The sequence below is a fragment of the Thermobia domestica genome, chromosome 14, assembly GCF_964235325.1.
Source record: "Thermobia domestica chromosome 14, izTheDome1.hap1.1, whole genome shotgun sequence".
In the NCBI taxonomy this organism is placed as follows: domain Eukaryota; kingdom Metazoa; phylum Arthropoda; class Insecta; order Zygentoma; family Lepismatidae; genus Thermobia; species Thermobia domestica.
This window is the reverse complement of record NC_137467.1, coordinates 170,417,466-170,429,491: the sequence shown is the minus strand read 5'-3', so window position 1 is coordinate 170,429,491 and position 12,026 is coordinate 170,417,466. Positions and strand designations below refer to the sequence as shown.

Sequence of the window (12,026 nt, the reverse complement as noted above, 5' to 3'; positions counted from 1 at the left end):
ATTCTCACTTCAGCTTTTATTCTTTCTAAAGCACAGTGGATGGTTGATGGATCCTTAAGCTCTGAAGGTGGGGTTGAGAACCCTTCTGTGTCTATTCTTTCTTCTATCATAATAGTCTTTGAGTTTTCTCTCGTAATAGTTAACGCTCCACTCAACGTTGTGTGTGTGTGTGTTCCTGTAGTTCATCATGTTCGTCTTGTATTATGCTTCTTGTATGTTCTTCTTAAGAGTAGGTGATGAATTTGAATATTTCATGACTTGGAGAACTCTCAATGCTAAGTTAAATATAATATCTATGATGAAGAAATTCGGAAATAGGCCAGAACTGGTTCCACTTACTCAGAAGCTTCTGACATCTGCTAAGTCTGATTACCGTAACTACAAAGCATACTTAGAAAACCTAAGAAAGGAAGCTCAAAAAGAAGAAGAAAAGATAAAACAAAACAACAAACAGAGAGGTGATGGAGAAATTGACAAAAGAAAAAAAAGGGCATGAAGAGATTTTGGTCACTTTTTCGTGTGCTTTTGGTCACTTTTCAACTATTTACAAAAGACCAGACCACTATGAGCCCTGGAATGGAGGAAACAACCGAATTTTTTACACACCAGATCCTCTGTAGGTGTCAATTCAATAACAGAGAGTGAAAAATTGAAAGACGACTCGGACTGAAACCCCGGGATCTCCGGCATACTGTGCCTATGCGTTAACTAATACCCACCCAGTCTGTTCCGAAGAACAGCCATACACACACTCCCTCCTGAAGTCGGTTCTCTCCACTCACACTACATGGCTTGTATCACAGCTTAGCTGCCGTGCTTGGACAATCCAGTGTCTATATATTGAGAACACCTTTTTATGAATTTCATATATACTAATGAAAGGTGGAAAGAACTTATTTTTTTTTCACACCAGATACTCTGTAAGTGCAAATTCAATAACACACAAACAGTGAAGAAATTGAATGACTGGACGGAGACTCGAACCCGGAATCCCAGTGTTATTGAATTCGCACCAGCAGAGGATCTGGTGCGTAAAAAAATCGGTTTTTTCTCCTTATTACTTATTTTTTTTTTTTTTGGGGGGGGGGGGTATTGAATAGTGTATATTCTTATATGTTCTAACGTATTTGACACTATACTCTTTCTTTTTAGGTGTAGTTTTATTGCGAGCAGATGTGAAGCCAGTATATCAGAGAAACTATGCGCCACAACAGACGTTTTTCGACCCGTATCAACATGTTTTCCAAGTACGGCGGCCGCAGTTTTAATGTGTCTACGGTAAATACAATTTACAATTCTAGTGTAGTGTATTATGACGTAGTTCCGTTTGTTGTAGAGTCTGTATGTGAAAGTTGGTCATTCATTATAAAGAGGAACATTGGCTGAGAATTTATGAAAAAGAAATGTCTTGGAAGAAGTGTGTGATGCAAAAAAGGAGAAACAAGTCAGAAAAAATATAGAATGCAGAAACGATGCACTTAATATTATATATATCGAATATTTCAACTAAAACGCCATGATTTCAAATGGCATTTTAAAATATTTATTACATACATTATATACAGGACTCTTCAAAATGATATTTCCGATAGCAAACTTTAATAACTCACGTTTATTAACACGCATATACATGAAAGTGATATCAAATGAAACAGAAACTCAAAGCTTTAGTATCCGGCAGGGTGGATTGATTTAAATCAGTCTGATTTAAATCACGATTTTAATCAAGATTTAAATCACTTGATTTTTTAAATAAAAATCGTTGATTTAAATCAAATTCCGAAATGAATTAATTGAAAGTGAAAGTAAGTAAAATCCCGTTTCTCTTCTGTTATTTCGATTATGGAAGATAATAATCATAATACAATGAGACTCAAATGTATGTAAGCACAGTATGAAAACGAGTATCATGTAGGGAACGATCAGGGAAAATCCCGTTTGAACGGGTTACGGGTGAACCCTGCTTTCTTCTCTTTGTAACACAGAGTTTTAAAATTTCTATTCCAACGGGGAAATCACCATGGACATTTAAGATGAAAAATCTTTTGTGTCCACGTCTATTTGTTTGTTTCCAGATAATAGGGGCGTATTTAGAGGGGTCCGATCCCGTCTCCGAAACAAAAAAAAAAAAAAAAAAAAGATTTTAAAATTTTGGGCGAAATTTATGTACTAAATACATAGAAGTTCCTCGGGGTCGTAATACCGACAAATTTTGGATGCGTTAAAATATCAAATAAGACTTTTGATAAAGTGGATACTTGACCCCATTGCAGAACATACCGCGATCTGCGATGTGATCGCAGACAATTTGCTGCGCCTGTGCAGGAAAAATTGTCAGAGGAAAGTATAAAAACGTGCCTGCTATGTATAGATGTCTTAAATGCACGGACAACTCGCATTTGAACTGTTTTTCACGTCACATAAAGCATATTTTTAACAATCACAAGTGTTTCTTCTTCTGAAACTGATTATCTTGATTTTTTTATTTTGGAATTCCTGCAAGGATTTCGTGTTATTATTCAGTTCAAAATCTCGTATCGTCGCGAATTGTGTCGAGGAATTTGAAGCTTTAAAATATATAAAACGATGATTATACCTGTTGTGCTGTATGGTTGTGAAACATGGTCGCTTACGCTGAGGGAAGAACGCAGACTGAAAGTAATTGAGAATAAAATCCTGAAACGAATATTCGGAACCAAAAGGAACGGAAATGAGGAATGGCGAAAACTTCATGATGAGGAACTGCATAATTTATACCATTCACCAAATATTGTTAGGGTCATCAAATCTTGGAGTCTCAGGTGGGCAGGACATGTAGCGAGAATTGAAGAAAATAAGAACGCCTTCGAAGTTTTAACTGGAAATCCAATCGGAAAACGACCATTAGGAAGGCCTAGGCGCAGATGTGAGGACAATATTAAGTTGCATCTCGCAGAAATAGGAATACAAAGTAAAAACTGGATCCAGTTGACTAAGGATAGAAGTTAGTGGAGCTTTTGTGAACATGGCATTGAACCTCCGGGTTCCATAGGTCATAGAGTGAATTAGTTAATTTTAGGCGAAATGTATGTACTTTATATGTATTTCGTGCCGCTAGCTAGTTCCAATTGTTTAAAAATATGCCCCTGCCAAACATCAGTAACTTTCGTAAAAAGAAAAGTGTTGTGTTGATATACATTGCTGTATTTTTCCTTAATGCTTAAGAAACATTGTTTGGGATTGAAATATGTTAACGGTTGGGAATTAATTCAAAATTAAAACCCAATACTTTCACTTAAACGACATAATTAACATTTAATACTAATTCCTAATGGTTTTTCTTCAGTTCGCGACTTGTATTATACGAAGAAAAAGATTTGATTTAAATCAAAAAAATCGATTTAAATCAAAAAAATCAACAAAAATGACTTTTTTGAAAAAAATCATGATTTTTTTTTAAAAAAATCATGATTTTTTTCCACCCTGGTATCCGGTAAAGGTGATGTATTAGTTGCGCATCTCGCTGCTAGGGCAAGATTAACACAAGATGGTAGCAAATTAAGACCGGAAAGCTTTTTGTGTGCTAAATTTTCATAGTAACCAGTCTCAAGGCTTGCAACAATGTCAACCGGTATGGATAAAATTTCAGTCACTTACAGATAATCCTTCACACAGTAGGCTGCAGTATCTGCAATTCTCTGCTTGCTTTCACCGTTTATTTCTCGTGAAACTGGCCTGAACACGCTCCATTGTTTCCGCACTTGGCGATGGGGAGCTGGGGCGATTTCTTCTTGCAGATGTATTCTCTTGCTTTAAAATTGAAGTATTATTTACGAATACTGTGCCCGCTAGGGGATTCTTCTCCAAACTTAGTTTTAAAACTTCTTTCGACACTAACAGACTGGTTACTCTGAAAATTTAGCACATAAAAAAAGCTTTCCTGTCTTCATTTGCTGCCATCTTGTGCTATTGTTGCCCTAGCGGCGAGCTGCGCAACTAATATATCAACTTTGCCAGATATTAAAACTTTCTGAGTTTCTCTTTCGTGTGATTTCACTTTCACGAATGTACGTGTTTGGAAGCGTGGATTATTAAAATTTGTAATCAGGAAGATCATTTTGAATAACCCTGTATATATATATATATATATATATATATATATATATATATATAATCTGATAGAGAAAAGTCAGAAGTTTAATGAAGAACAGCTGGTCAAAGGTCGCACGACTAACTTATACTGTTCGATGTTTGCTTTTAAATCATCTATCATTCACAGTCCTAGTTTGAAAACTTTTTGCTGTCTTATGAAATAAGGATTATCGGTTGCCCAACATCTGGTATTCTGTTTGTTCACTTGACTCGTAATGGGTCATCTGCAATGAACGCACTAAACCGGTTTGCAAAATATAGTTGGCATCTTTTTCCATGTGTTAAAGTTTGGAGAATTTGGATTTTGTAAGGAAGTATGTTTAGGTCTTTTCGAAGAATACATCAAGACGATGTTAAGGATATTTCGGATTCTGTAGTCATACGTCGCAGTGTTTTTTATTATTGGACTGTTCGGAATAGATCGTCGCACTGCGTCAATACATTCTTCTGCCTCCACTGTCAAATTGGGACCTCTTGTTGCTGTTCTGTAACATTCTTAATCTTCTTAAATTGATTGGTCAACATATCCCCAAATAGACTTAGTAGATGGTGCCCTTGTACACCTACTCTCCATCCGGAACCATTGTCGGACAGAAACAAGAGAGCGTGACTCAATAAACCAGACAACCAACTGAATCTTGTGCTGCAGTGAGTCTTCTGTCCTCCATTACGATAGTGCAAACATATTAAAACAGATAAAAATTAAATTTTAGACTTTGTCAATTGTAAAATATACAAAGTACTAATGATGCATTCCAAGCGAAATGAGTCAATTTTGAAAATGGCTGTAGTTGCACTATCTTCGATTATGCTCATGTTTTGGTATGTTATGAGGTATCAAGAGAGGTGTTGAAACGCAAAGTGACAGATGCTGATGGTTCTCCGCTTCCAAGATAGAGGGCACTGAACACGTGAAAAATACTCCAAACATGCTTTTGAGTGAGGAACATGAAACTTTGTCACAGCACACATAGTAATACAGAGGAACATACAAATAAATAAATAAATAAATAAATAAATAAATAAAAATAAGAAACCAATATCACCAATGGTGCCATCATAATGGCGGATCAAATGTAAAGGTCATTAACGCAAAAGTGACCCCAAGTTTGGTCATCTTTGTGGAGTAGAAGTGGAAAGAACCACTAACCGTTATTTCGTGACTGACAACCTTAAACCTTCCTCAGAACATCGGTGTATATTTCAGCTGTTGGTATGTTGCCCCTTCCTGAGTATGGATGTTATTGTAACTCAATATTGTCAATATCGGCCATATTTGGGCGGACATATTGCAAAAGGGCCTGGAGAAAAACTGTTCAACATGTGGGAAAATAACCTGCCATTGTATGTCTCCTTGCACAATAAATATGATTTGGTAGTTCACAGTATTGTCCGAGTTGTTAAAGGTGCAATATGGCTATGTTCAGGTAATGAAAAAAAAAAAAAAAAAGTCGAATAGTACTAATATAGTTGTCTATAATTACAACCCATAAAAGGCACATTATCATACCAATAGGTGGTTCATATGCAAAATTAATGGTTCACAAACAAAATTAATGGTTCACAAGCAAAATTAACGCTTACAATCTCATATTAAAGGAAAGAATGATAGTGATCCATATGCAATAGTGGCAAGAATCAGTGTCAGTCTGGCAATCCTGCCTGGTAGCAGAATTCATTCCAGAACATTGCATCTGCCATATTTGTTTTAGTGTATCGTGCTAGTTTGAATGTATTGAGTGGTGTGTAAGTCAAACATCATTTTAACTGTTGTTTTGTGCTCTGTTGCAGAAATGTGGTAGTCCTATCAGCGTCGTGCAGTGTTTTGTTGGAATTGTAATTGAAGACAGTTGCGATAACAGGTCATACCGCACGTCTTCACACACACACATGTCATCATTGCTTCATGTCGCACCGTCCGATAAATGTTGAGCATGTTTGATATGTCTCGTTACCAAGTCTCTTGGCATGCTATGTATGGACAACTTTTATGACATGTGGTGCGTATTGATTTACCAAGAATTGGTTTTATTTCCTGGGTGTTGTTTCTTCGCAAAAACAACAGTGATTTCCTTCAGGTTCTTTCTTAATTCCTTCTTGTGAACAGGTGTGGCATCACAGCACGTGCGTCCATACAAATGGTGGTAATTTGCAAGATACATCTGCTTGTGGTGCTCACACACAGTTGTAATGTCTGCAGACACTCTCATCTTCAGCAGTTGCTGCTGGTCCTCTTGCAGGTCTCCTATGTCATGTGTATGTGCAGACGAGCTGTATGACTTGTTGTCACAATTGCCTTCAGTTACAATTTCAACAGAGCGCTGCATGATGCTGGTAGGACTACCACATTTCTGCAACAGAGCACAAAACAAAAGTTACAATGATGTTTGACTTACACACCACTCAGCACATTCAAACTAGCATGATACGCTGAAACAAACATGGCAGATGCAATGTTCTGGAATGAATTCTACTACCAGACAGGATTGCCAGACTAACGCTGATTTTTGGCACTACTGCATATGGATCACTAACATGCTTTCCTTTTATATGAGATTGTAAGCATTAATTTTGTATGTGAACCACCTATTGGTATGATAATATGTCTTTTATGATAAACATATGGGTTGTAATTATAGACACCTATATTACAAGTACTATTCGACTATTTTTTTCATTATCTGAACATAGCCATATTGCACCTTTGATAACTCGGACAATACTGTGAACTACCAAATCATATTTGTTGTGCAAGGAGACATGCAATGGCAGGTTATTTTCCCGTATGCTAAACAATTTTTCTCGAGGTCCTTTTGCAATATGGCCGCCCAAATATGGCCGGTATTGACAACATTGAGTTACAATAACATTCATACTCAAGAAGGGGGCAACATACCATCAGCTGAAATATACAGTACACCGATATTCTGAGGAAGATTGTCAGTCACAAAATAACGGATAGTGGTTCTTTCCTCTTCTACACTATAAAGACGACCTAACTTGGGTTACTTTTGTGTTAATGACCTTTACCTTTGACCAGCCATTGTGATGGCAACATTGGTGATATTGGTTTCTTACTTTTTGTGTATATTCCTCTGTATTACTGTGTGTGCTGTGACAAAGTTTCAAGTTCCTCACTTTCACTAAACTGTAACTACAAATATTTTTAATATATGCATGTTTGGAGCATTTTTCACGTGTTCAGTGCCCTCTGTCTTGGAAATGGTGAACCATCAGCATCTGCTATTTTGCATTTCAGCACCTCTCTTGGTACTTCATAACATACTAAAACACGGGCAAAATCGAAGACGATGCAACTACACTCATGTGCCAATTTCGCTTGGAATACAACTAATGTAAATATTCTAAGTATGTTTTCAGTATCATTTGAAATCACGATGTTTTAAGTTGTTGAAACACCCTTTACCCTAATACATGGATAGATGAAACGAGAGTGTATACTTCATTTAGAGGCCCAGATGCTAAGTTATGATAATACTTCTAACTTGCGCAAGAGAAATCAAGTAAGGGTGGAAACTAACATCAACTGATTCGATAAATTCCGATTACTTCTTCTAGTTCTAAATGACTTACAGCTGTGATACTCTCTAAAGTTAAAATTTCCAACCTTAGCGCCCCAGCAATTTGTTTTCACATTCCATGTTCTTTGCAGCTTAAGGAAAGCCTTTCCCTTCTCACTAAAGATATTTTATGTAATTGTTGACAGTAATTTTCTCTCTCTATCAGTAAAATGTTTAATTATTGAGAATTCATGAAAATTAAATATTTAAATTTTGTGTTTTATTTTCCAGAATGATTTGCGATTGTGACACAGTGGGCCTATTCTGTGAGAGTGGAACCGAATTCGTATGATTGTGTGTTTGAAACTTGTGAATATACTATTCAGTGATGAAATACGTATTATAACAGTGAGAGTGATTCAGTTCTTCTGAAATAGTGAAGTGTTTCTAGAAACTCAAGAGACATTCTTTATACAGGAACTATTTTCGTAAAGAAACTTTTTCATATATATATATGTACGTATGTATATACGTATTTTACAGTTTTACGACAAAAGTTTCCTTCTTTTGCTTTCGGGTATGTATAGGTCTGTGGTTTTGGCTGACATTAAAGAAAACATCTCTTTATTTCATTAATAATTTGTGCATTGGTGCGTATTTCAATGCTTTTTTTCTGTATTTATCTGTGATGATAAAATTTTATTCACATGTGTTAAGTATTTTTGTTGTGTGAAACTTGACGTTATATATAATATATGCAATTATGTATATAACATATTTTATATGTTGAACATGTATGTTGCAAATGATTGATTGTGTTGGCAACTTTGTTTTATAATTTAATAATACGAGGAGCCGCTCAAAAAGTATACTTTTCTTTTTATGTATGTGTATGTGTGTCAGAAATTAGATTTATATCGTGTTATTCCTACCAGACAGAAAGCAGACTTTGGTCAGTGAAATACTGAATGCGAATATTTGATAGAAGTGGTACACAGATGGTATTAGTTCAGTATAAAGTACAAAAGTTACTAGTAATGGTCAGAGATGCCCAAATTCGCTAGCTCAAGAACGTGTGACCATGAGCTTTATAAGTGAATAGCGAGCTAGAGCTCTAGGCCGAGCGAGCGCAGGCCCCAGTGAGGCTATTCGGTGCAAGTACAAGCGAGTCTCATTCAATAAGGCTCGGATTCTGATGACCAAAAAATTTGAAAATACGCCTGCATTTTTTGCCCAAAAAGTGGCTATATATGACCTAAAATATAACCCAACATGAAAATATGCCTTCATTTGTGCCCTAAAAGCTAAATATGACCTAAAATGTAACCGAACAACAAGAAAATATGCTTGCATTTATGCCCTAAAATGGCTGAATGACCTAAAATATAACCCATGAAAATTTGCGTGCATTTATGCCCTGAAAATGGCTAAATATGACCTAAACTATAACCCTACAATATGAAAATATGCCTGCATTTATGCCCTAAAAATGACAAAGTATAACCCAAAAAATGGCGTCTTTGGAGCTAGAGGGGTGAGGTGCTCCTGACTGTAATATTCTCAAAGAGCACCATACTGAAAATTTCAAACTGTACCGTTTAAAATCAATATGCACAACCGTATATGGTAGCTAAGTTCCGCAAAGAAAATTTATTATTATAAAGTTCTTTGTCTTAGAATATATTGCAGTTCTTATTTATTACAAAAGAAAAAAGAATTTTTATTTTACAGACTTAAAATGGCTGAGTGTCAATAGGTAACTGTATGGCTAATGTGTTACTAACGTCATCTGTGCAATACTTCTCGCAAATATTTGAATCAGTAGATATTGGTTCCAAATACATTTTGTGCTATTAGATCATCCTAATATTAATATGCAGTTCCTCTGTTATTTTATCAGATCTTTTTTTTTATCAATTCTGATTATTTGCTTATAAGTTATTTTCGTCCTCAACCAGAATTGTTTTTCAATTTTTTAATAAAAAAATTAGTCGCCATTATTGTTAATACGTATAAATGTTTACGTATGTGTTGATAATTTTTTTTATTTGTATGTAAATTACTTTATATATATATATAGTATGTAACATTCCAAAGAATTGTTGCGTCTAACATCGTTTTGATTTAGAACCGAAAACGTAATTATCGTATATATAATTATGTGCAGTGTAAATATATGAATATATGTTCTAATGAACATGTAAAACAGTGCCTTACAATATGAATTTAGTAATAAAAAAATTAGATTGTATATATATATATTTTGCACAATTAATGTAGTGAATGGTTACCTAATACCAAAAGAAAAAAAGTTTGAATTAACATTAACATCACTGATAATCTATTTAAGTCATGTAATGTAATTCATTTTCTTGTTATGAACATTATAATTCATTTTATACATTCTGAGAGAAGTGTACCTGACAAAAATAATTTGAATCGCATTTTATATCACGCATTAATTTCGCAGTTCTAAATTTTTTTTTTTATTCAGTGTCAGACACATCATTTTTGAAAACAATAGAAAGATTCTGATTGTGAGTAGCGAAACAATTTTATTGCTTCTAATGATAGATTTTTTCGTCAAATTTCGGAATAAAAACAAAATCATCTGTATGACACTCTGGTTTGTTTTATTTTGTTCTGAGTCACAAATACGGAAATAATGTCTGTATAAAAGCACACTAGTGTCATCTGTACCATTTATTCTAAAAATAATCAGATCTCACGGATATTGAAAAGTCGTACTAAAGTCTACGTACATAACTTGACATGAAGCATAGAAGTAATTAAACGTCGTATATTTAAACAATGAATATACAATATAAGAAACAAAGCTGATAGAAATACAGGATGATTCTAAAATCACTATACATTTCTGTGAAATATTGTTATTTTTATTGTTATTGCAAGTAATGTGACAGAATACTAACGAATCGCCGTGATTTCTAGCAGTCTTGGGGAATGACATATGCACAGATGCAAAACGACTTCACCCGTAGATTTCGAAAATTCGGCCCACTAGAAGAATTATCAAGAATCTTGTCAATAAATTCTAGCATACTGGTAGTGTTGCAGACGAAGAACGTCTCGGAAGAGTGCCCATAACACCAGTCGTTCGTTATATCTTTTTCGCCACTCCTGTAACACATTTGGTTGTTCAGCTGCCCACATTTTAGAATTGCATCTGTTCACACGTCCATAGGCCTGAAATATTGACTAAACACTTCAATAAGCCATCACTAAAAGATGCTCTGCATCAAATTATGTTCCACAGCCTGTAGGAGATCATAACACACAAGTTGTCGAGCTGCATTATCCTGAGTTTCAAGCTTGTGCACAGCCTGGATGTAGTACGCGTGTTTGTGAAGCTTACTGGCATAACCCGTGTTTTTCACACAGTGCGTTGGGAAATGCCAAGCTCCTTGCTCTCTGACAGGTTTCTGACATAGATGATCTTCCAGGACATTCATCTGCAACACTGCCAGTACGCTGGAACTTATTGAGAAGGTTCTTGATAACTTGATGGGGTCGGGTTTTCGATTTCTACGGGTGAAGTCGTTCCGCACCCTATATACATTATTCCAAGCAGACAGGGCCGTAACTTGTAGAGGGCAAGGCAACTTCCCTTCCAGGGAAGCTCCTTGCCATTCGAGGGGGGGGGTGTCCATTTTAGGACAAAATTCTCTTCATATACGATACGAACATGAAATTAGAAATGAGGCATCAAACAGGTTCACTACATTATAGAAACAAAACAGCACACAAAAGGTAAATAAAACAAAAATGAATCGGGCCCATTTCAATAAAAAATGTCTATCATTTAGGTCTCTAGAAATAATATTTATTCGTATGGCTTTGAGGTTTATTGTCCCCTTAATTAATTTGTCATACATGGAACGGGCCCAGGTGCGTAACTAACGGCCCCGCAGACTTTGCCGTGCGGGAGGGCCTACAGGCTCCCGGGGGTCCATAAAGAATAGGAGAAAAATGGAAAGAGGGGGCCTAAAAATTACAAAAACAACTATTCTAGGGGGCTCAAATACGCATATTAATGCTTGCCCCCCCCCCCAGAAAAAATCTAAGTTACGGCGCTGGGCAGAGACAACGATAATTTCTGTCAGAATCACCCTGTATAATAATAATAATAATAATAATAATAATAATAATAAAACACTGAACAGCAGAAATTAGTGCAGTACAAGTTCAAATTTGCTCTCTGTTTATACGAAGTATGTTGACTGCGTTAGCTTATGCAAAAAATGGGAAAGAATTTCCTAACTTCTGCCTGATATGTGATTAGCCACACAGACTTTCCCATGTTGATGGAAAAACAAGAAAACACGACACAACGATGATACATAAATAATGTAT

At 35.6% G+C, this 12,026-nt stretch overlaps 1 protein-coding gene across 5 annotated transcripts in view; it reads left to right on the top strand.

The window, feature by feature from the left end:
- LOC145670463 (alpha-N-acetylgalactosaminidase) overlaps nt 1–8,269 on the top strand; it is a 97,981-nt gene extending 89,712 nt beyond the window's left edge. For all 5 annotated transcript variants that reach the window (XM_081739169.1, XM_081739172.1, XM_081739173.1 and 2 more), the window contains exons 10-11: nt 1,153–1,278; nt 7,944–8,269. In XM_081739169.1, coding sequence (XP_081595295.1) covers nt 1,153–1,268 — 116 coding nt within the window. In that variant the 3' untranslated portion in view covers nt 1,269–1,278; nt 7,944–8,269. The remainder of the gene's footprint in view (nt 1–1,152; nt 1,279–7,943) is intronic.
- Nucleotides 8,270–12,026: the final 3,757 nt, after the last annotated feature.